General features: G+C 40.5%; 1 protein-coding gene across 9 annotated transcripts in view; it reads left to right on the top strand.

Moving 5' to 3' along the window:
• Positions 1–26,542, top strand: part of plekha5 (pleckstrin homology domain containing, family A member 5) — a 74,166-nt gene that overhangs the window by 14,326 nt on the left and 33,298 nt on the right. For 8 of the 9 annotated variants that reach the window (XM_046393610.1, XM_046393604.1, XM_046393600.1 and 5 more), the window contains exon 4: positions 25,244–25,327. In XM_046393610.1, coding sequence (XP_046249566.1) covers positions 25,244–25,327 — 84 coding nt within the window. Of the gene's footprint in view, positions 1–16,685; positions 17,153–25,243; positions 25,328–26,542 lie in introns of those variants that run through there. The other variant, XM_046393607.1, reaches the window with a different exon arrangement.

Genomic DNA, 26,542 nt, shown 5'->3' with positions numbered 1-26,542 from the left:
AGTTCAGGCAAAAATGTCCAAAAAGTGATGGTTCGAGGTACTCAGATGTGAGAAATTGTTAGTTGCCTGCTTTCCAGTTTTAAATCACAGTAAATTGAATATTTTTAGGTTTTGGGCAAACAAAAAGGACATTTAATTAAATTACCAGAGGCTCTATCTACACATCTGTCTGCGGCTTTTTTGGTTTGCTGGTGTTTGTAGACTTGAGGAACATTTCAGAACAGTTCTAAAACTGTATGTTTTACTATTTGCTTGAAAACCCCAAAGTAATCCTATTTTCTATGTTTATTTTGATTCTTTGATCATCGAACTGCCAGTCGGTCTTTTGAATGTCTCAAGTCCACAGCCTAACCACTCACAATAAAGTACAAGACGTCATCTTTAATTTCATTTGGCCTCACATTTGTATAACAGTGATGTCACTCACTCTTAAAGGAAAACTTTTGCCCCTTAGTGAGAGCCTGTAGGAAGCCTCATAAATAACTCTCAAGTCTCTTTGAGTATTTTTAGTCATAGTCAGTATTGATGTGCACAATCTCTTTCTCTGATTTTGAAATGCCTGATGATTGCTCGTCCTGGTTCTTCGTGCTACAGGCTTACATCTGTTTATCAGAAACCTTCAGCAGGAAGATTCTGTGTAGTGATTTGGAACAAGCCGTAAGTGGACCGTAAGATCTTCTGAGCTGTTAGATTTGCCTCTCTGCCTATTTGTTTTCATTGTTTATTTATGGAGGAGGGAAGCTCATTAGTCATTCATTGTGACAGTGTAAATGTGTACACAAAAAGTTTGCTCTATGCCAAGAACTAAAGCACAGTTGAAGTTGGCTCACTGCCAAGCTTAAAATTGGCTTTACCCTACCTACAGTCAAAATGGCAGTGTTCTCGACAACACGTTTATTCATTTTTAAGAAAGTTGACTCGCAGTCACACCACTTCCGAGCCTTGGTTGAGCTGAATTATTTGTACGCTTGATGAGCAACTGTGTTTGAAAATTTCTTCTTTTTAGATAGAAAGCAAAAGCCTGCGGATATAAAAACGAAGATTGTAGTCAACTGTGACTCTGAAGCAGCATTTTATTAAGATACATTAAAGCTGAAGTCCTGCTGCTTGTGCTTCTAGCAGTTTTCAGCTTTTTAAGTCTGTTCACTTTCTGAACATGGGTCAGCTTCATATGAATTCAGCTACTGCTGATACTGCTTCATTTAGGTAATTTCACCAATTTATGTCCTACCCACTGTAGCTCTGATAGGCTCATTTGTTTCTATGAAGGAGCCAGCTTTTCACCAAAGTAACGCCAGACGTATTTGACATGCTCCAAGAAATTTTAATTATGTTCATGAGTCCACGGCTGGAGCCTGGCCAAGCAAGATGTGTGAGAGAGACAGATGCTGATATCAGTGTAGCTCAGTGTTCATGTTTCTTCTTGTCCTCATGGTGACCACCTGAAACCTATTTAGTCAAACCTGGATGGAGACACTTTGGTGCTGCACACACCATTTCTGATCTCAGGTGGTGCTCTACTCAGAAGCACCACAAATACAGCGTCGTAACTCTATGTCATACTGTTGGTCTTGAAGCATGAACCAGCCCAGAGGTCATATTAAGCCAGGAGGTGGCTGGTTACGTTCCAGCAACGTTAACAGAGATAATGAGGTGCTAGTAGACTAATAGATTGGGAGCTTTCCTCAGGGAAAGATGAGAGAGGAATGTGCGACCAGGTTGTCATTCTTGTACTCCCTCATCTCATTACAACACCGCACACAGTTTTAAAAACTGACAAAATAAACCTCACCTCGTTGCAGGATGTTTGGGCACATGTTTCTAAGCATTGCTAATTATACATTAATTATTTGCATGAGTGCAAAATGCTGTGGCTGTACATTATGAACATTATGATTATGTACACTATGAAATCACAGATGTATTATTTTTCTCAAGACAAAACGATTAACATCGGAAAGGTGTGCCTTGTTTAAGACGAGGCCTCATTTCCCTTCTTGATGAACAAACTGATTTTGTTTCGCCTGATGTAACACCAGTATTAACCAACACTTGGAGAGATTAGTGTGTCTACTTAGGAAAACCCTGTATTAGTACTATTACAGCTTAGTCACAGCCAGGTAAAAAGCATGTGGAGCAACAGTACAACAGATATGAGGCCTTATAATAAATCAGCAGCAGAGTTTCTCTCATAAATTGGTCAGTGTTAATGCTTCACTGATTGCACGGTAAAAAGCAAAAGTACAGCAGATATGAGGCCTTATAATAAATCAGCAACAGAGTTTCTCTGATAAATTGGTCAGTGTTAATGCTTCACTGATTGCACGGTGTTCTGAGGGAGAGGATTTTTAAATCAGTAACATGCTGCAAGCAATATTAGTTATTTCCCAAACCTGGGGTGGCCCTGTAGCTTTCTTTGTATTTAAGTTGTTTTTAATGTAATCTTTAACAGTCACCACCCATATCAATGGTGCGGTATACATGGTTAATCATACAGTATGTTGCTCAAGGTGATTGCACCAGTTCAGATTTTTAATAATGCAACTAGTAAGACAGACACACCTATTGGTCACATTCTTGTGGTATACTCATGTTTGCTTACAGCTCATATGTTCCTATCTTAGATTGTAGTAAGGAGTGGTATTGTTTTAGACCAATGAAGTTAATGTTTAAAGTGCCAGAAAGGACTTTTAAAGGAAATACATTTATCTTCACCACTGCTGAGATTTTTTTTCTGCTCTTCTAATGTGACCTAACAAGGTATGACATTCCTTTCTACTGTCTACTTTAAACGTAAGATGTTTGGTTTAATGGGTAACATGAATGTTGCTTGTAAAATTGTTTTCTTATGTCTAAGAGCTTTCTGCCCCTGTAAGTGGATCACAATCAGGCTAGTTGATAGTATAAGGGAAATCATTCAGGGTCTACTGGGAACAAGTTCATGTTCTGTCTGGAGAATTCTTCCTCTTCAGTCTTACTCTCCTCATTTCTTATGACTTGATTAGTGGACACTGCCCACACAGACTTATTTTGTAATACAGCGAAGATGATTCTGATTATCCATGAGCAATGGAAGTGTGCTAATCCTGTTTATATGTGTTTCATATATGAAAAAGGCCCATGTTAAAGCTTCTCAAGGTAAGTGGCAGGAGATGCTGTGGGTGTGTGAGGCTGATGACTTCTCTCGGCCTACTGCAGTACTCTAATGAGCTTAACTCTTTCAGTGAACAGAAATACATTTGTGTATAGTGAAGCAACCAGAGCTGGTGCTGACTGATCAGTGATGGTAACTAGCAGTGTGGAGGTATATCAAGATGTGTTCTTTCTTTACCCCACATAGTGACATGCTGAAAAATGGTGGGGGCTACAATCCATGTGCTTGTTACGCACTGGCATTGTGGCAGCAGGCTTCTCTCTATTTGTGATATGTTCAATACACAGTATAAAGAAACAACTGAGGCCTGGAGAACAAGAGTGCGTCTCTGTTGTTTTCAGTTTTTTTGGCTTCATTTGACTGTTACCTCCCACTGAAGTATATTGTTTTCCTGCCGAGTGGGATGCAGTCAGAATAAGATCCAACATCTTTAAATCTAAGACCATTTTTCTCCCGCTGAAAAGGGTGTTATGTTCAGTTATTTTAAAAAGCAAGCAGATGTCCTGGTTGGAGGTGTCTGTGGGCTTGTGATAGTAAGAAAGATTGTGACATTCACAGCAGGTTTTGTTTAGAGGATGCAGTGGTGTGATTGTTCCATCTAACTGTGGGGTAGATGGAGACAGAGAGCACATGTTGATTTATCTCCACCTGTGGGGTCAGAAATGAGGTCATGGATGGAAGCAGCCAAAAATAGCAGCTTGCATCACTTTCCACGACAGGGTGAGAAGTTTAGCGACCCTGATGGACTTTAGAGTCGAGCAGCTGATTGCATTTAGCAATCTGAGGTAATCCAGGTATGTGGAAATGATGCTTCCTCCAAGTTTTACCAGGGAACAGATGACTGAAAGGAGGCTTAGGTGCAGACCTGTGACTCTGTTATGTTCAAATGGGTCTGGGGTCATCTGGGGATCCCCTTGGTGAAATGACACTCACCCTGTACCTGGAATGGAGAGAAAATGGAAGGATAAATGGATGTTATTTGGAGGTCCTCGTGAAAGCATTTTTTTGAACGTGACAATGAACGTGTGTCTGATTGTGTCTGTGACACATGCTTTTGTTTTATTTTCCTCCAGCGCAGCCATTAGCAGAAAGGGAGCAGAATGGGTTTCACGTCTATTTGCGTGCAGCAGAGAGATGAAAGGCACTTTGATCCAAATTATTTTGAGGTTTCCTCGTTTGATTGAAGATACTTTCAAAAATTAAATGTAGGCTATTCTTTGATCAAGATGTAGTTTCTGACATTATCTGATTGAGTTTTAAACATTCGTCTATTCTTTGATCTGAATAATCTCTGCGCCTCTGTGAAAGCTGAAAATACGTGAAAGTATAATCAGTTAAAAAATAAAATTTCAACATTTTCATAGGTTGTACAGTTTTCAAAGGCCTGTTGTTTATGCTCCTGTCTGATGCAACAATAGCATCCTTAAATATCAGTCTTGCTTCTATATTGCATTGATGCAGACACGGATAATTCACACAAATAATCAATATTTCCGTATCTCAGATGCTGCTGTGCTGTAATTTATGAGTTTGCCAGAAATACTCATGAAATATGGGAGAGATCTTTGCATTTATTGTCCGGATTAGTGTTGGCAGTCCCCTCTATGAAAGTAGGCAAGACGTTGGTGTTCAGTTTGATATTTGCATGTGAGGGAAAAGGTAGCTGACAGAAAAAGTGATTCATTTCTAATTCGGATTTGCTCATGTAAGGCTTTTCTCCTAAACACAGATGAGTCTGAACAGGCAAGCAGCTGTGCTCACTAGTTTCCCACATTGTGATTGCTTCGATGAATATGCATAGATTTTACCAAGATCCTGTCATGTGGGATTAATTTTTATGCTTGCGTGCATTCCTCTGCTCATCTTCAGAAAGTGGTTTTCTTTGCATCCTTTTCCAACTGTAGGGGTAGCTGACTGTGCTGCTGGAAGTGAGAAATAAGCATTGAGATTAAGACCAGATGTCAGCCTGTATGCCATTAGTGATTTTGCTAACCAGGTGTACTTACTGATTTTATCCTGCAGAGGGCATCGATGTAGCACAATATCTTCCATGATGTAAATCCAGTTTTTTAAAACTCTCACATCACAAGGAAGAGATTATATCCGGTGTCACTATGAATCGTTTGAGAATCCGCTTCATTTCAAAAGTGATATCTCACTAAATCTTTGAAGGTGGTAGCAGTAAACTGTAAACAGTTTTCATGTCAGTGGATTTTATATGTCAATTTTTTTGCTTGCTCTCCCTTGGTAAACAGTTGTTTTGAGGTAAATTGCCAGAAGTGGAGCTGTGTAAATATGTTGTTACATTTGCTGAACATTTGCCATATTTTGTACTGCTGTATAGATACTTTGTGTAACTAACAACTGTAGCCATTGGAGGGCAGTGTGGGATTTTGGCCTTGATGTTTAGCATGTCTGTGCACATTGTAGTTAAAATTAGAAACTTCAGTCTGGTGAAAAAAAATATACTTCTGTTATAGAGTGCCTGCAAATGAATGTGAGTGGAGGGGTTACAGCGGTTTTTAGCTAATGCTGCGCAAACCCTATTGGCAACACTATTTTCTTTCTTCCTTTTTTTTCTCTCTCCCACTTTGTGTGCTTGTTGCATCATTAATCCAGGTAAGTGGCACTTTTCACTCAGAAAATAAAAAGCCTTGCCTCCGCTAAGAGTAGGAGGATGACAGGGTGTATTTCACCTTGAGGTGTTTACAGTAGAGTGTGCTGCCAAACAAGGAACATTTCTTCCTGTGGTCTTACTGTTCTTCTCATACAGGTACTGAGAATACTTTTATGGAAATAGCCCTGTGCATATGTCCCATACTCCTGCAGAAACAAATTTTGTTGAATTGCCATCCCCTTTCTCTCTCTTTCTTTCTCTCTTTCTCACTCAGTCTTTCCAAGTAATTCCCTCCCTTCTTCTAATCTATGTGCCTGTCAGGATGTTGATGTATTGCCTTTGTGACCCCCTTATAACTCTCCACCTGACTGACACATGCAGCTGTTGGTCAGAGGCCAGCAACCACGAGGGAGCGGCTGCACCCGAAAAATTTGCAACAGATTTTCATGGAGCTTGTTTATCTGAAAAAAAGGGAAGAAAAAAAAATCATCCCCCCACAATTATAATGAATAAGCTGGACCTGACTGCTGCTGCTGTAGGCGTGCTGAGCTGTAAGGGAACATAGTTTGAACCCAGACAGAAGTAGCTTGTTGTTCTTTTTCTCCGAGGATTTGAGTAATGCAGCTGTACCTACAAAAACAGCAGTGGGTGATCTTAGAGGAGACACTCCCTGTTAAAGTGAGAAAAAAAAACGGCCTTTTTCCTCTAATGAGTCAATCCTTCAAATTTAAAATATTCCAGTTTTACCTCATGCTATAAAGTCAGAAATAGACTTTGTTGATCTGGATGGGGGAAGATGACAGGAAGAAAGAAACATGAACGTGCCAAACTCCCTGTGGATTGAGTCACAAATTCAGTTGACTGCCCATCAGTGAAAGCTGTCCTCATTTTGTCATCTGTGCCTTCCCCTGCTCACTCCCAGTCCTTGTTGGATTGATTGCCCCCTTTTCAAATATGGATTATCAGAGTGTTATAATAGAATGTCACATTGGGATGTTTGTCAGCCGTGCTCACCGCATTATCCGCACCTTTCACTAACGCAAACTGGAAACTCACATGCTAGTGAAGTACGGCTACACTGAGAAAGTCTGCCTGCACTGTGTCAACTAACCACATGACAGTCAGTGATTTCTAAATGTCTCAAATGGCAACCTGTTGTCTGAGAAAGTAAATGCACGAGACTCCCTGTGAGAGTCCCCTGCCAGTGTGTTTTTCCAGTTCGCCACTGTTTGTCTGTGTTCATCTGTTGACTTGGATGAGGCTTGCTGATGAGGCTGCAGTCAGGTTGGGAGTTTTGAAGCTGAAGCCAATCCGTTTCTTCCAGGATTCAGCAGTCAGCGTGACTTCTGATTTGTTTGCTGCGTCTGCCCAGGAGTTTGCGGCCAGTTTTGTGTTCAGAATTTCCTTCTTCTGTAATGTGTTATCCATCGCTGATCTCTTGCAGTGCCGTTTTACTTTGGTTTACTTAATACATATCTTTCACATAACAGAGTAAATGCACAGCAGAGATAACAAAAAGGCAAGGTAACAAATACATGCTGTAGAACTGATGAGGTAACTTTATATGCTGTCTGACATTTCTACTTCACATGACCGAAACTGTAAGCAAGAACAGGAAAATGAGCTTGCCACAGTATTTATTTAGTCATCTACTGTTTGCTTTCCTGCAGCCTGAAGATGATAATATTTGACAATAAGCATCACATGAGGAGTGTTTTTTGCTTGCAGTCAAAAGTCAGAACAACCGGTTAGAAAAAACAAGCCTGATTTTAATCAACCTGTAATTTTTACGGTATCACTCATATATCGGCCTACATGATGACAGCTGCTGTGTCTTTTAGAGAAACCTTCTAATATCCCGACACATATAATTTCTGAAGTCGTACACTTGTGTTTACATGAGTTGTCCCTGCAGCACTCACTTTCTCTCTGCCTCTCAAAGTATCTTGTTTTGTCACTCTTATGGCTGACCCACTTCTGTTGGTCATCTTTTCTGTAATCAGTTGGTCTGACATCTGAGTGAGGCAGTGCTGCCCCGTCCCTCTGCTCACGCTAGCAGCTATCTTTGCCTGGGGACTGGAGGAACTAGAGCTCAACAGATCCTCTATCGCATTTCATTACATTGTCATTTGGAGGCTGAGATTCTCTCAGTGTCTCAGTACCTTTGACTGCAATTTTGTTTGTGGCTTTTCCTCCAACTGCATTATGACTGCATCTTTGCCTGTTAAAGTTCTGGATGATAGACGGATCAATAACGGCCATCACCGGGGGTTGTATTATTTGTTTGTGGCTGCAGTTGACGGTATTGGATTTTGCTTCAAAATAGAGGGGTCACACACTCATCTCTGTCACACCCTCTTTGTCAGATTAACACACACACGCACACACACACACACATACTGCAAAGAAACTTTCCATGACATTATTGGTTTTATCAGAAGTAGGCCAAAGCAGTCTGGCCCCCTGGCAGGCTTACTGAGCATGCTCAACACTGCTGAAGGCTAGGTGGTGGATCAAAACACTGTTCTACTACTACCAACACATTTCTCTCTCTCTCTCTCTGTGGGTCTGTCACAGCACAAGCTACAGAAACAGGGGGACCACATGTGCTTGAAGGACAGTTTCCCCGTTCTTATTGTTTTCATTATTGATATTTTGATGATTATATTGCATTTCAATCAGTTAATCTTTTGAGATATAAAATATCTGAACATTATTTTAACCATCCATTAGAGTAGATTAGAGCCCTCCTTGATTAATTTTCAAATTAATACTAAACTATATGAAACCTCTGCTGTGGGATGTCAGCTGAACTTCAGCTTTTGAATTACAATAAAACTAACCTTAACCTCTAAAGATGTATTGCTTATCTTTATGTTTTCTGCGGTATTTCTAGAGTTGTCTTATACTCATTCCCAAATTATTTATTGCATCTGTGAGTAACAATGCTCCAGCCACTGCTGCAGTACTTCACCTGACCTCTTATACTCTCATCCTGCCACTCTTTCTCAAACATTCTCAAACATGTAGTTGCTGTGGCTGTAGTTAAATGATTGAAAAGAAATTCTTTACCATTTCAGTTCTTTGTTCCTATTCATATGCATTTAGCCAGTTAGCCTGGTCTTCAGATAAGTGTCATAAAGTCCACTTGAATAGAGCTGAATGGGCAGTTTTCACTCAATCCCTTAACAATGAAGGAAGTCGTTGTGACAGAAAAACGGCTGTTCGAAGCACATAAATTATTCTCTTGTCTATGTTGAATGGAAATCTGATGTACATCTGGAGTCCATTGATCAAATATAGTTATGGTACGACAGTGTTATGTTGTGACTAGATACATATACTATACTTATCCTTTATTATGTGCACACACAAGTTGCTTGTCTGAGCAGATTTGATTTCACTGATTGCATAAGGTTTGTCTCAGTTTTATTGCTGTACTGTATATGGTAGACATTTGTATGGCGGGAGCTGATTCTCAAACTGAAGGTTTCTCCATAATAAATCTAAAACATAGTTTCACGAAGCAAATGAGCTGATAGAACGGACGATTATGCATGCTGTGCTGTGCTTCTCCATTGCTGTATAATCATCAGTATTGGAGATGGGTACGAATGCTCCCCGTGTATGTAGATGGGGTTGCCGTTATTGGCTCTATCAAATCAGCAGCATGGCCTACATTATCTGCTCCCAAAAGGTTCATTACACCCGAAGACAAGAGATGATACATTCATTAGGCTCACAGTGAACTGCATGGATCTTTTTATGCACCCACTGTGGAAGCTGAAAGTGAGTGAGGCCTGACTTGACAACACTTGTCAGCTAGCAATTACTTGGTGGAAGTGTGAGCGGATGTTAAAAGGTTCTGAGTGGTTACTCTCTTATATTTATAATTAGTTAATGGCTTAAAGATGATACCCCTGTGACTGTAGATGCTGTGGTTTGTCAGGCATTCACAGTTACGTTAGATTTGGGCTGTCTTGTCTGCATAGATTGTGTACGATTGTGCCACGGTGTTGTTATGATAAGTTTTACCATCCACTCATCTGTCCAGGTTTTTGATCTTCTCATGCTCTGCAGTGCCATTAACCATTATGTCTACTGTGAAAGTCTCATACACCCATGTGACAAACATGCATATCTATTCGTCCACTGCTTATGGTGTCAACCCAAGGTTGACCCAGTTATGCGAGACGGCTAATCACAGGTTAATCCCTTGTCATTACTGATCACAGTTTTGAGTGTGTGGCCGTAGTTTGATGCCCTTTACTGCAAACCCTCAGAATTACATGTACACTACCAAATCATTTCTCAGTTTCTCATTTTCAGTTCTCATCATGGGTGGGCTCTCTTGCTAAACATCGGTTAAATGTTGCTTAAATGTCAATAACAAATTCCAATCTCAGATAAGCTGGATGAAACACCAGTCCGCTGGGTTATCAGGTCAGCTCATGTTAAACCTTTTAAATAAACAGCTGACTCTGAAAGGTGTATTGGATGATAATTACAGGAAAATGGTGGAAGAGAATTCTAGGTTATGTGACTGAATGCCAGTTAAGGGGCAATGGTATGGAGCAGAAACATGAATTCCCTTGCAATTGCAGTGTGAGTGTTGTACAATGCATGCACAAGAACACCTCCTCTTTATTTATATGCAGGGCCAAAACAACTTCTCTCATCATTCTGCAAAAGTGAAGCCCTGCAGATTGACGCTGTGCTTACCCAAAGGTCTTTGTGTTTATCTTGAACAGTTTAACTATAAATTATTCATAACCAAATAATTACCTCTGTGTTTGGTTGCGCTAGTGTTGTAAACACAAAGTTGACAGGCTGATGCCGTAAGTTGTGTGATCTGAGTTGCAAAGAATCTTTAAATATTTCTTGGATAACTAGACTTTGAAGCCTCTGTACCCTGCTGATACTGGAAAAAGAAAGTCAAGCTTGGTCAGCAAGCAGTCATGAGCTGGCTGAGTTGTGTTGAAAGGGGTTGGGCTGGGTGAGAGCTCATGCTAGAGTGCATCGCTATTGGTGTTTTGACTTGCGAGCTTTGGAATTTGCGACTGTCGGTGCTGCCAAGCCTCACAAAAGGAGCCTGAGCAGTGGAGCAATTCTGTTCGACCCCACTCTTCTCTGCTGACCTTCTGTGATGTCACTCACCGGGACCATTGTGTTTGAATAACAGTCTGCGTTCGCTGATCTGGAGGCCTTGTTTTTCCTCCTGTTACTTAGTTCGATCACTGTTGTTACTTGAGCATTTAGTTGTAATCCCAGGCCTGCTCACTGCCTGTGCCTCCATCTAACACATCTGCTCGTGTGCTTGTATGAGGCGAATTCTAGAAACAGCCTTTTCGATTTTTTGGCCTGCTCATGTAATTATGATCAGTGGGGTGTTGTAATTCATGCGAGAATTCTCCTCTCCTAAACTTCCTGGCAGCCTGGGGGACTGTGAGTTTGACTTCCTTATTGATTGTTCCATTTTGTTAGCCTCTGCAAAATTAGCCACATTGCTTTTGATCTTTGTCTAATTAGTTTTTTACCTCAGTGAGCTGGTGTACATACATTTTTTGTACCTCATGTCCTTCCAGAAAAGGCATTTAATGAATAAAACTCTTAAACTTTTGAATGCTGTTGCTTATCTGTCTTTGGTATCTTTTCATTCTGTGCACTGTGAGGGGTTGCGTCACTTTTGACGTTGAAAAATGTCAAATGTCATTTAACAATAAAGTCAGAGACACCTAGGCTGACCTTTTAATTCAGTACAGTAAGCTTAGGTGTTTTGAGAGGAATACTCTCTGTTCTCAGCATCATGCCAGTGCATTCATCTCTGTAGTTAAGGCAGGCGATGAAACCCCTCTTGTTCTGAGTTTTCTTAGTTTGCAACAACTCCACTACAGAGATGGAAACAGCTTGAGAGGTTTCTCTGTTGCTCTGTTCTTTGGAAATCATGTTGTTATCTTCCCTGCAGCATACCATTGCTTTTCATAAATTAGCTGGAAATCATTGTTTTCCAGGTTCTCAGTCTGCCCTTCCAGAATTTTCTTTATAAATAAACCAGACTGCCGATTGCCATGCATATAAACTCTTGGCTTAATGAGTTAATATTCATTGTTTATTTTGACCTCTGCAAAGTAATTTCCCATTCACTGATGTCACTGGTGTGACGAGGGTCTTGATCTTGTGTCTGTGGATGTGACCGCTCAGGCACCCAGGAGTCCATTGTTGTTTTTCAGCTCCATTTGACACACACATATGACTACTGGAGCAGGAGACACACACACACACACCCCTTTCCCAATGCACTCACACACCAATGCACCAAGAAGGTTGGCCATTTCAGCCCATCTTCTCACTGGCTCCCAGAAGACAAGCTGGAAACAAAACTGTTTATGCATGCAGTATACTTATGCTGTCACTCAGTTGGAAAAGAGGCCCCTGCAGATTACTGACAAACTCTCTGATTGCGTCTGTCTTCTTCACTATCAACCTCGGGCTACTGTTGCTTTCAGCCACTGTACCTGTAGCTGTTCAGAACACCAGCAGGTAATAACCTGCAAATCAGTGACATAGGAGAGAGCGTGGGAGTGTAGGTGGAAGAGGAAAGAGTCAGAGACGAGAGCGAGTGGGCACGTAGAAGAGGATCCTCTGAGAGTGGATAAACATGTGAACACTTAGCGATTCCCTCTCCCTTCCCGTCTCTCTCTCTCTCTCTCTCTCTCTCTCTCTAACTCTGTGTGGGCAGTTAATGAGTCTGAAAGCTTCTCCTCGGCATCTGTCAGCTGAGAACCGGATGAATCCTCTAGAGCAAGCTGTAGCTGAAAAGAAACGTTCTGCTGCTCATTGAAAATTGGTACAGTGTATAGGAGGTTTCAGATCTCTGCTTCATTCATAGACTACCCTATAGGTCCAGTACTGTTCTGTAGACTCCAGATTATAATGCAGTTCATGATATGAATCTGTGTTGTCACAATTCCAAAATTATGACCTTGATACAATTATCTTTGTTACTTTCTTGATTCCAATACTGAAATGATAGCATGGCAAAAGCCTAAAACATCAAGAAAAGTAAAAGAATAATATATTAAATGAGAGCATGGAATGTTGTTTTTTTTGTTTGTCAATAAACAGAAAATATTTTGATATTTTCAACTTAAGAGATCAAAATGAGTAAAAATATACTTTGTTATACCTGCTGAACTATTTAATGAGTTTTAACTAAAATAAAATCATTCTGTCACAGCTGCTGCTATCTTCAAGCAAATAGTCAATCAGCAGATGATGCCCTTTTTGTTGTACATGTGAGTGTGTTTTGACAATTAATTATTTCTAATATTAATAATTGGATTATTGTAAATAATTAGATCAAGATCACAGTGTGATGAAAGCATTTACATGATATGCTGATGTTATGCCCCATACTTGATTTGATAAACAACTTTTCTATTAATACCTCAGCGTTCCTAGTAGAAAACATGTAACAGTACTATGATTTTATTGAGCATGAAAATAATAAACATAAATGACATTAGGGTGGGCAGCACAGTGGTGCAGTGGTTCACACTGTCGTCTCATAGCAAGAAGGTTCCAGGTTCAAATCCTGGTTCTGTGTGGAGTTTGCATGTTCTCCCTGTGCCTGCATGGGTTTTCTCCGGGTACTCCGACTTTCTCCCGAAATCCCAAAATCATACACATTAGGTTAATTGGTTACTCTGCATTCCTCCTAGGTGTGAGTGTGTGCATATGTGGTTGTCTGTCTTTGTGTGTCAGCCCTGCGATTGACTGGCGACCAGTCCAGGATGTACCCTGCCTCTCGCACATAGTCAGCTGAGATAAGCAGTATAGAAGATGGATGTATGGATAAATGACATTAACTGCAAGTGTGGCACTTCGTGATGACAAAGCTCAAACCCAGATTTATTAGCCTGCAGACTGCAGTAGTGCAACAAAATAACTTTGAACACAAATGACACCTCATTAGCAGAGGTCTGTGCTCTACAGAGCATATTTTCTAGTAACAGAGATAGTTATTGACAAAAATGCACATACCACAGTTACCATCACTAGTGCTTATTTGTAAAAAGTTAAGTTTAATAGTGTGTACATTGAGTCTATATATACAAATGCTTGCCACAACTAAAAGGCTAAAGGCACATTAAACAGCTTTCATTGCCCTTAATTCCCTTCTCTCAGTCCAGTGGAGGAAAGGAACAGAAAAGGTTCTCTCGTCTCAAATCACACATGTTTGATTTGAATTTGAGGGCATGTAATTATGTTATCCATCACATTAGCTAAGCTGTCGCTCTATTAATTCTTTGAACAGGTCAGCATATATGTGGCAAGTTGCTTTGCCAACTCCTAGTTCCCTTGATCTTCATGGGTTTAAAACATTTTTTACAGATGGGGTTTATGGGGTCTGTGGATTTTCCCTGACTGTTGACTATGTAAATGAAATAATGGCATATTTTACTCTGTGATAACTCATAATATAGCTCTAATTCTCTCAAAACACTCATTTTCAAAGTACCAATAACAAAAATGGTCTATAATTTCATGGCAGAATATTGCAATAACGTTCTAACATTGGTATACCATGCAGTAGTATGAGTATCAGTTAGCACGGTTTGTTGTAAACACTTCAGCTATTCACACTTTGGATTTATGAAACTTTGTGCTTGAGTTTATGAGTTTTATATGAGTTTTTTTTCTACATTCTTATGTACAAATGGCTGACAAAATATACAGGAACACAAAGTAATACTCTAGCTATAAAATCAAAACGAATCCTGGCTTGAAAAAGATACCACAGAGATGATTCATCACCTGCCTGATGTTGTCTAAACAAAGACTGAACATTATAATCTTTTTAAAAGTAGTATTATACAATGCAGGGCTATTGTACTGGATTGCATTATGATGTAACAGGTGTTGCCATTGTTCATAGCCTCTCTATGTACTGTCACACAATGCATCGTTACTTTACGAGGCCTTCGGCTTTGACAGCCAGACAGGAGCGGTGGAGCCAAACCGCAGTGATAACATCAACAGAAATGAGGTTGCCGACCAAGTTATCTTTACTCTGTCATAAAGTTTAATGTTGTGTGGCCATAAAATGGAGTGTAGTTAAGTTTGGGTTTGAGATGAAACAGGGTTTGTATGACCTTGGCATGGTCGTGCTGTCTTCTTGGAGGCCTCCCACTCCCAATGAATGCCTGATGAACTAGAGTAAGGAGTATTTGGGGGTTTTCCAGTTTTAAGCCTGAGTTTGTCATGTTGCCCAGTTTATATAAATGAAATGATAACAAACAGAAAAAAGACCTACAGTTCTGCTGGGCTGATTGTGACTAATTTCACTTGTGCTTTTGGTCTCCTCTCACAAGACCACGAAACACTGAAATGTAAAACACCCTGGGCAATTTAAGTTACAGCATCTGTGGTTGTGAAGCCAGCCTGAAGATGAATGTTTGGGGTAATTCAGGGAGGCTTTGTGGCTGTGATGTGCTTTTACGTCATCTAGCAGGAGCCCTCAGACTGACTTACAGTAATTGAGCAGTTAGGATACCTCTGCCTTCGAGGAAATCATTTTCTTTAAAGCAGTAGACCATTTCTCTTTGGGCGTGACAGAAAATGTTGATTCAGTTATCCTTTATTAAACACACACACACACACACAGATGGCTGAACAGCTTGTTTGACTTACCCCTCCAACACCTTTTTCTGGGCACTGGAGCACAAGCTCCTTATTGGCCAAGGATTAATCTTTCATGGATTGGGTGACTAAATATCATATCACATATCCTCTCTCTCTCTCTCACACACACACACACACTCTGTGCTTTCTCTTGGGGTATGGTGTCCATTCTGTGCCCCAGGTGGTGGACGGATCCCCCGGCTCCAAGCTTCGGCATGGGAAGCCCTCCCAGGAGGACCAAGGATAGCTGAAGGACTGAATGTTTTAGTGCACCCCCACCTCCCTTTTCTCATTTTATAATGGAAGCATGATGCATTATTTATGTAGAAGGGCTGGCCAAGGTAGTTTACATATTACTGATGGTGTGAATATCTGTAATGCCTCTTTACTGTGTTTTCAACCCATAAAAAATTCATTCGGTATTTGTGTTTGGTTTTTGTAAAACTCAGCAAGAGCTACAGTGCACTCTTGAGAATTGTGGAAGATCTGTAAAAGCTGGGAACAGGGAGAGAAAAGCAGCCACTGACAGCGTATTGACTGTCTCTGGGTGTCTTCCTGCACCATTGACTGCACTCAGCAGGTTGATGAGTGGAGGAGCTGTTTGGCTTCTAGGTTTGGGCCGAGGTCATTGTCCAGGCTTTCATGTCTTGAATAGCACCGGGCTCCCTGCTGAAACTACTTGATATTCAGTTCTTTCTCTCGCTTCATCCTTTTGAAACTGACAACCAGATAGCAAAGCTTGAGTAACAAGGACAGAACAAGAATGGTAACCAGACCGAAGATACATGATTACAATTCCTTGAGCTGTTATTTTTGCAACAAATTTGCCACGCCTTTATCAGGGTGATTCAAAAACTCTTTCATGACAAGCCTCTTAAAGCCTGGCGCGACTATAGTTCATTTTTCAACATACCCCCTTTGTCAGGACTTGCTAAAGAATGAGCTGAGGGAGGTGCAACTTCAGCAAATGCCAGAAACAACATAGCTCACACAGGACACAAAGCTCAAATTCATGTTATGTGCATATTATGACCTGCTTGGATGTAACCCCACGTAAACAATGGAACAACTTTTAAATCCGGGGATGTAAGGTTCCTTCAGTTCTTCATGTGGTTTCATAATAATGCTTTTAGCTCGTATTTTTTTTACCCCCATGGTGTTTCTTCGGCCTGTGGAGGAAATTAGTAAATTGCATATTATAAAACGAAACAAAAACATCTTAGCTTTTGCAGAGTAAAGCACTCTAGTCTTTTATTCATTCCTGCCTGGACCCCATCACAAAACAGTGGCTGCTACATCCTGCGCTCGCTCGGTGTGGAACTGTGCCGGGATTGGGTATTAAGAAGGCCACCTTGCTTTCTTTACATCCGGACCGTGACATCATCGCCTCTCGGGTTTCACTGTGTGTCTACTACGGGGCGCACGCGGCGCAGCAGTAAGCGCGAGGGCTTCTGCCGTGTGAGCACAACAGCAGCAGCAGCAGCAGCAGCAGCAGAAGCACACTGAGCGTACTTCACAGCACACGCTTCTTCAAAGTAACAAGAAACTCTCACGTCCTCGCCCATCTGACGTTCAGATTTGGATTAAACGGTCACTTGGGTTTTCTGCACGTTTTTTTTTTTTTATTATTTCCTCTCGGCCCGTTTGACTTCGCCGCGATCGTTTCACTGCCTGGACATTTATGGGAGCTTTTCATTGTAAGTAAAAACCTGCAGTGCTGTTTATGTGTGCGACATACGGCGACATACGTTTGAGCGGGGTTTGCTCGTAACGCGATAATACAGGGCGTTCAGTGGTCGATGCTATCAAAAGGCTATTGGGATGCAGCCGCTGTGATTCCCTGCTGTATTGCAGATATAATCAGCTCATGCCTGGCGTCTTTTTGTTCCTTACGTGGCTTCGTGTCTTTTTCACTGGACTTTGCCATCGTTTTGTCCAAGCACCTTTGTGTTGTCTAGATGGAGGGTTCTTTACACTTGGAGTTAACGTATCAATGCTGTATTACTCACGTTAGACCTTTTTAAAGTCATATTTTCTCAGATGGTTATAACAATAGTAATAATTGGTCTTCTCCTTTCTAGGTGTTTGTGAATAGCACCTCTTTTGTTTGTCCCTGGACCTGTCAAATGCCAAAAGAAAAATTGCAATTCAGTTATTAGATTCAGTCTTTCATAGTTTCATGATTTAAAAAGTCGTATTGATCTGGAAAGCCCAGCTCCAGGAGTTTCAAGTGACTGTACACAACAGAAAAGGCAAACCTTTAGAGGGAAAACACTTTGGACTTTAATTCTTTTTCTGTCTTGTTATTACAGTGCAGTCTTATTTCGATGCAAATCCACTGCCAATCAAAAATAAGAGTGTGTATCCAGTCAGTTTCAATACACTGTTTGCGGTTACTGAAACCACTTTTTCATTTCCTTTTTTCTGAAGTGTTGGCCATCATTTCACTGTAATCAGTTCCGAAGAGCGACTGTGTTTTCCCCCACATGACTGCATGCGACTACTTTGTATGAGATAATATTTTCTATTCCTGCACTGCACAGTGGTTCTGGATGGTCTTTAAAAGCTTTCATCTTTTAATCACAGTCAGTTAAGCCATAATTATAGCGTTGCCCAGTGTCTCTCCTGTTGTGATCTGCTGTAGTCTGTGTCCACTCTTCAATAACCAATGCAGACCAGCTCACAGCCACTAGATCTCCTAAGCAACGTGTATTTTATTGTATTTGCATTTTGATCTGATGGCTTTTGATGCCAGAATTGGTGGAAAAACACACACAGAGCAGTTCAACCTGTTCCTCATTAACTAGTAGGATGTGACTTGGAATTATCAATGTTTCCATAATTTATCAGTGGCAGTGAGCCTGTGGGCAGGGCGCTACGTCATCCAACACTTGAGTTGACTGCAAAAACATTGCGCTTGCAAACTGATGTGTGTTTAAGAAAGTCATTTTGCCAATCTACATGAGTCTACAACAAATGATTACACTGTTCTCACAGACATCTTAGGCAGTTCAGTTTCACAGACTGTTAAGTCTAAGAAATATTCAGTGAAGACAAATCTTCATATTGGGAATTCGAATGAATTGTCAATATAGAAGACAGTGATTTGATTAAAGAGGCTGGTCAGCAGTAATGGATATGTGCAGATGCTCTGTTATTGGCTGCTGGACCAACCCCAGCATTCACTGAGCAGAAGACATCAAGGGAAGGGCGGGGCCGCCTTTGGTTTCAGCCTTTGAGATAAACCAGCAAAATGGTTAAAAACTGCAGACAAGAGTCCACGCTCATATACAGGCCCACCATCCTTGTCAAATTATTGTTCTTTTTACTGAGAAATGGGGAAAATGAATGTAAGAACTGTGCTTATGCTTTCTGAAGTTAGTTTCTCAGTTGATTGCTAGATGTTTATCCTGTTGGATGGCAGCAGCAACGTGTGTTTAATATGTATGTGTGTTTAAGAAACACTATGAGTTTGGTATGAATTCCAGTGCTTTTAATTCAATTTGCCCCCCTCATTCCAGTATGTGTTAAAAGAGGAACTAACAACTGAAAGCAGTTGTTAGTCCCCACATCTTGTTTAGTCTGTAATGGTATGAAACAAAGCTAAAATATTTTAGACTTTTTCACCTATATTTAAGAAAATATTAGTCAGTGGTCTAATCATGTGTCAGTTTTTATTTGTCTGTAGCTTCCCAGCCTTTCGTCAATCTTTTATCTATTCCTTTAAGAAGATGGCCTTGATTGGAAGACTCAGAATACTATTTTGGGTGATGCACTTCTGTTCTTTGTCCTGCAGTGGATCTTCTTATCTATGTATGGATGTGATTTCTGTCCCACTTTTAGGAAATAAAAACTCAGATATGTTTATTGTATAATACTTTGAACAAACAGTCTTTGGGTTTCTTCGACATACTTTTTCTGCCGTGAAAACCACACTGAAAGCTGGACTGCTGTTGTCTTTAATGAAGCCTGAAATTGGACATTGAACGGTTAACAAGGGGAGTTTTACAGACACTGATAGTGAAGACAGAAACCTTACGTGTGTGGTTAATGTGGTGTTTGGAAGGGCTGTTTCATAAATAGGCCTTTAAGGAACCAATTCCTTTGTCTGATGAGGAACAGTTGTAACATGATGGCCTCTGGTCAGAGGGTCACAGTGAAGCTTGGTTTTCCATGACTATGTTGCATCGCACTTTTCCGCCAGTAACTTCATGAACTTTCTCTCTAAATAGAAAATTTAGCGAGTGCTTTTATTTCCTCGAGACGGCAGCTTGTTTCCATGGCTCTGAAATCTTCTTGAACCACCCGTTCAGCTGTGTCACCTTGACACACTTTGCACACAGTCGCAGCTGCTTTGAGGGGCTGCTAATTGAATTGTTTGTGGAAAAAATCAGATTTGTTGCCCGAATGAGCAGCTGTTTTCTGTAGTTAAGTCAAAAAAAGGTCTAAGGTGAAAGTCAAAGCCCCTGCAGCTGAAGCTACTGGCTGTGTTCTGTCTTCTCTCTAATGATTGTGGTGTGATGCTGGTTTTCTACTACTTTTCCTTTGAGAATATGCATCCTTATTAGTTAAGGATGTTACATCAGTCCAGATATTGTCATTTGGTGATAACACATTGCTTAATGTTGCTACACTGGATTTCATGTGGCCTCTCCGGGGCTGCTAAGCCCCTGTTTTGTCTTTTCTGTCTTTTCCCTACTGCCCTCCACATGCCCACTCACAAACTGCCTATTCTGCTTGTTCAGCTCAGCTTTTGTGAGCAGGCCTTTTCATACCTCCAGTCAATGTCCATGTGGTGTTGAGGCCAGTACTCACTGGCCTTGTCCAATATTGTGTCCAAGTTCCTTCCTGTGTAATAAGATTACATTTATGAGCATTAACAAGAGGATTAATTATCACTGAAAGGTTGCAGTTGGATTTGTTAAAGGGACCAATAAGCTTTCTAAAGTAAAGTGATAATATGTGTGTAATACTTACGGTATTGCAAGCATTGAGTTGGTTTTATAAGTCACCAAATTGTCACAAGCTTAAATGTGGAGTTAAATGTGACTTGGAGCAAGAGCTGAAATGTGTAACTCGCAGTCTGATTTAAATAGGATGCGAGGATAAGTGAGCTAAAATCTCACTTTAACTGCTGTGAGGGCTGTGATTTAAAAAAAAAATGTCCAGTGCTGCATGGAGTATGTGTCATTAGATCATACCCTTGAGAAAGGAGGCTGTCTTGCTTGATTGCTTTGACCTGTGCTATTCACTTCAATACAGCAGGATGCCCTGCCGGTAGAAGATTTAAAAGGCCTTCAGTTAATTGAATTTGCTGTAAGGAAGTATGTATTTATAGAAGTTCTGAGGACAGATAATAAGGTGTGGCTTCCTTAGCTTGTGGTTTTCCAATGTTGAAAGCACAGAGCTTGAATTTTAGAATAATGGCATCCTGTAATATAGTATAAGACATGCTGGACTTGACAATGAATTGCTTTTTTTCCTTATACGGCAGCAATGAGTAAAGAAAATAACCTCTTTATTGAAAGAGGATAATTTATCATATGTTTCAGCGGAAGCTGTATAAAGTGATGCCTTGTTGATTTTTAGAGCGCAGCTTACCTGCCACAAATTACACAGTGGTCTTATTGTTATTAATGGATGGGCTTTACATCATCAGTCAAAATGTTCTCTCATTTCACACAGTACAGTAGAGGTTCTTTTCCATTTGTCAGTATAAGTGTTGCAGAGCTTTCCTGATGACTCTTCATCGTGACCTTTATGGAAAATTTGTTCAGACTTTTTAAATACAACACAAGGAAATCCCCTTCAGTTTATACAGTTATGCAACAAATGACCACAAGAACTGTTTTGATTTTTTTCTTCCATCTTCCATTTGGCATGTAGAAAGTAAGGATGTTAGTTAAAGACTCTATAGGGATTGACAAATAACTCCAAATGTCTCCATTTTACAGTATTGTTTTCATAATCATTTTTACTCCACTGTTCGTTCAAATTAGTAGACAAGTTGAAGAAGAGATGAAAGATTTTTTGGCAATTTTGTTTTCGTTTTTTAATCAACTTTAGGCTGTTGAATGAAATCCAAGATCATTTGTTAGTGAAAATGGGCCCAAATTAAATGACATGTACAAAGGGGATTGTCCCCACTTCACCTCTTTAAGAAAAAAAAAAACAAAACAAAACAGAAAAAAACATGTCAAGCAAAGATTTGATTTGAATTCCAGGTTTGTTTTGAAGAAAATAACTACACAAAGGAGCTTCCAGTGGGTTGCCATACTCTGCCAAGCTCCTGAATCCCCCCAATGTAAAGATCCTTTTTGGAGTTGTTTGTGGTTGAGCTGTCGTACACGGGGGAGTGAGGGATCCAAGACACACCCAGAACAATAAAAGCTAAGCCTGTAGGGTGTTGACCCCCAGACCTTAAGCTCTTCATTACTGCAGCTCACTGTTAATTATTGTGGACAGGACAGTCCAGAACCCAGAAAACTGCCCAGTCCTCCTCACTACAAGCTCTTACAGCCCACTTATGCACATCTGAGGTCAAGAGACAAGGAACCTCCCGGCTCCCTTCACCCTTACCCACCCAATAAACCAACATCTCCATGAAAACAAGAAGAAATCCTAAACGTAAATGAAAAGCATACAATGTTTTTGCCTTCTGCCGAAGCCAAAATGTTACCATATGCTCGCTTTACTGTGCAGCCTCGTGATTTTATGCTAACTTAATCTTGACTGTAGTGACCACAGACCACATCCTCCAGAGCATGTGTGACCATTTTAAGTGCTGCTGTAAGCTCAGATTAGTTGGCAGAGATATTTTGAAAAACATATTTGCTCAAGAAGATATTTGATTTTTGAGCAGCTAACTGTGCAGCGTCAGTTGATGTAACAATGGCTGCTGTCATCAACTTTTATTATCATCCAGTGTTTTCAGAGGGCCCCTATGTTATGTGAGACAAGGCAACCAACCCACATATTCTGTCAATAATTGCATGTTTTGCAATATGATCCTGTCATATTTGCAATTAGCTTTTGATGCCATGTGGAGGCAATAGAATTGATTTGGAATAATAAACATATCCGCAGTGTGGGGTGTCTTCATCCTTTTCTCTGTGCTGTCAGACCTGTCACGGCGGTATGCCAAATGCTGTGTAATGTGAATAGGATAACAAAATAGCTTAAAAAGTAGTTCACAGAGAGACAACCGCTGATTGTCATGGGCTTCTTTTGGTAGGTTGTCCTGAAGGATTTTTGTGCTAAACAGGAAAAAGGGTTTGGTTTTGCTGTTATTCATCCTGCCTATTTTTGCCTACACACAACCACAGCCATCATGCGCATATCCCTCATGTTTTCCACTGAGGTTTAAGTACTCACTGTCCTCCCATACTGCATGGATCTTGTTGGGAATGTTTAGGACCTTCTCAAATAGCTTCCGTCCGGATAGGTAGAGGGACTCTTTGATGTCACACACACACACACACACACACCCCTCTTAAAAAACACTGACCTTGCACTCTTATCAGTGAGTCTGCACATCTGCAAAAACTTTCTTACCGACAGGAGGGCCTTTTTATTTTATAGATGTAACCTTGGTCGGCTTCATTTTGAAGGTGATATTTTAACTGTTATGTTTGAACACTTTTTGTAGCCAGTATGACTGACATCCTTTCAGGTTCCTCTGCATGTAGCTTGTTGGCAGATAAGGCTGGATACGTCTTTCAGTTGATTACTTGATTGGAGATGAACATTGAATTTTATTCAGAATTGCTTTAATGTGACGTTTTATTAATTTTTAAGGGGAATTATTTTTTTGCACTCAAAGTATGTCTGTCTTCAATCAATGTTCATCATTTCCAGGGTTTTTACTGACAGCCGAATTATCTGCACAGGTCTCCCCTTCTTCAAAACAAACAGAATAAAGCAGTTTCACCTTAAAATTCAGTGTCTTTCCAACTCTATTCCACGGATACAGGATCCCTCCCCCTTCCATATTAAATAAAATTATCTGCTTAAGTGACAAATAATAATAAAAAAATCTTAATTGCATAGTTATTAGGTCGCATATCTTTCAACACCAGGGAACATGTTGATATATCACTCCAGTTCATTGCAGTAAAGGCAGTAGAAGCTTATGGGTGGGCAGTGCTTTATGTAGTCACTTCACAGAAGATAGTATACCCAGCAGAGTGAATAAAGTGAAACGGTTTCCTTTATTTAGATCATTATTTTTTTATATCCTACAAGGCATCAAACTCTTTGCTTTCCTGTAATGAAATGTCTCACATTGGCAATTAATAGGCCAGCAAAATTCACCCGTATATTTAAAAACTTCTTTTCATCTTAGCCATGTCTAAACTACCACATGAAAGAACACTTGCACTGCACTGTTTGCAAAGGTTTTGAGTGTATCAAAGAAGGATCTTTTAGCTGAAGCAATGCCAAAAGACTCTCAAGCATCGATCAGTTTGGACCTGATTATTGAATCCCATCCACAGTTCCACATGCCATCATCCTTTCATTCCACTTCTCTGTGCACATCAATACCCGTCCATACTTTCTTACTTTCTAGCAAACCTATGTGCAGAACAGTATACGCATGTGTGAAGGGATACTGAAGAAGAATGGTGCCGCTGGTCTGCCCCAAGACCGCACAAAGTGCTCTGCTGCCAGCAGTGCCTCCAGTAATTATAGACCAGAGCTGTGGAGGCTGTTGCTGTCCAGGCTAAACTGAAACTAAACCCCCCATTTCATGCTTGGTATTTTCTCTTTTCAGTACACAAGTACCCCATGTTTAAAAACTGTTATTTTTGGGCTGTAGTTTGACTCTTCTGTTTATAGTGCTTCCTGAGGATTGGAATATAGAATAACTATCCACCATGTAAAGCCAGCAGTGGCTTTGAAGACTGTTGTCGAGCTCTTCTCTCTCATATTATCTAACGTCTTGTTAAATCTCTGCTGCTGACAGTTTATTTGATTCGTACATTGACAGCATATTCACCTACAGTCACTTCCCTGTGCTCTAACTCACAGACAGTATGATCAAATAACTATCTCTTTTCCTTCTCTAAATTGTTTTGCCGTAAGAAGAAAAGCTGATTAACTGCATCTAGAACTTGAATTCATTTAGTCATTCCAGTCACTATTAAAGTGATACTGTTCAAACAAAAACTTGGTTTTCTAATTTAGTAGTAACAGTGAGAAAGAATTACATGTTTCACCTCAGTTTACTGAGCCTTCCGCCCCCAGGCCATCCAGATCACATACACAACACTGACCACACTCTACTTTACTGGAAAGCTGCTGTTGTTGTAAAGGCCCCGGTTGTTGGACTCCTCCTTTCCAAAGACTGTGTGGTCTGTGTCCTGGTGTTCTAATCATGTTAGGGTGGAAGTGACTGTGGGCTGCTGTAATTGGACAAACAAGATGGGTGGATGAGCAGAGGGTAGGATGGTGCGATAGCCTGCTTGAGCTGTTAAATCCTGATCATTTTCATGATTTGTTAAAGGTGATATTAGCTTTTCTTGATTTTGAAGTCTGGCACACACTATCTTGCGTCTAAACTGCTCTTTTCTCATTGCACGCGTTTGTTTCTGTCTGGACTTCGGTGTCCTATGGATGTTCATTCTCTACCTCATTTGGACTTCTTTTAAAATATGTTTGGGTTTGTAGGGCACTACACAACATACCCATTAGACATTTTTAAAGATAGTTTAAGTGTTGTTGGACTATTTTCTAACGCTGATCATTCTTTTCTTTCTTTTCTTTCCCCCATCCCTTATTCTCAATAGTCACAATGAGCGGAAGGTGACCTGCAAGCATCCTGTCTCCAACTTACCCTCACAAGACAACTGTATCTTTGTCGTCAACGAACAGTAAGTCTCTTGTTTTTGCTTTCAGAATGCCACTGGGTAGCATTTTTGAGCTCTATGCTATGCTGCTGCAATTCCTGATGTGTAGGCAAGATTGCACAAGTCTGCGCCTTGCCACCCTCTATTTGCAGCACTGCCCTTTCAGTTCAAAGCTTCTATATTCAGTGCTTCGTCATTCTGTCTATTTTCATCAGCACATTCCTTAAAATAAGAACTATTTCCATCTGTATGGGAATGTCACTTGTTAGATACTTCTTAGGTACTTTTATTATTACACATTTTTTATAAATGTGCTATTTTTTTCTACAAGAACCGCAGCAGAGTTAGCAATCTTGGTAGTAAGGTCTGACAGCAAGAAGCCAGAGCGTCACGTATGCTGTTGGGAATGCTATGAATCACAGTCCATCCCTTGTTTTGACCTGGACAAGAGTTCATGGCCTTTTCATTTGTCATAAGTACAATGATATGTCCCCCAACGTTGTGTACGTCCATGTGATCATCCACGCTGCTTTCAGCACTACAGTCATCACACGTCTGTCCACATGACAGGCCAGTCATCATGAACTTTCACTTCAAGGAGAACGACTCTATGCAAACTTAGTTTATTTCCTTCTCAGGAATCGTCAGTGCTTCCATTTTCAGTTTCACCCTGACCGTGGGCCACTCAAAGTGAGGTATGGACAAAATCAGGCATTCTGTCCAGAAGTTTGCAGTATGCACAACACAGAAAAAATAGTGCTCATAACTTTGACCTCCTTTGCAGATTTCCACTCAAATTTACTTCTCTGTCCTAATCTGTAAGTGTCCTAAATATACATGTACTAGACTGCCTCACAACCCACCCATGACACTTTCTTCTTCCACCATAGCCATATTAGCTTAATGCTGCGAGACATGTATCAGCTCCACTCAGTTTCTCGCTTCCCTCAGAAAACTCCTGTCATACTAGATTCTCCCTCATGTTATATTGTTCCACTGAAGTCATATCACCACAACTGGTGGCAATTATTTGATTGAGAAATGAATGCTAGTTGGAATATGTTCTGCTTTAAGACATGATTAATGGTCATATTACAGTAACTAGTTGAGAACGAATTCCCTGATGGCTCATCATGGGTACCGGTTTAAGCATTTTTTTCCCAGTATGTGGCTAAGAAATTAAAGTACCAGTTTGCCAAAGTCCAATGAGCTGCATTTTGTTTAGCAGAGACAGAATAA

This window comes from Scatophagus argus, chromosome 7 (genome assembly GCF_020382885.2).
Source record: "Scatophagus argus isolate fScaArg1 chromosome 7, fScaArg1.pri, whole genome shotgun sequence".
In the NCBI taxonomy this organism is placed as follows: Eukaryota; Metazoa; Chordata; class Actinopteri; family Scatophagidae; genus Scatophagus; species Scatophagus argus.
Note: the sequence above shows the minus strand (reverse complement) of the source record. Positions and strands in the feature narration are given on the sequence as shown.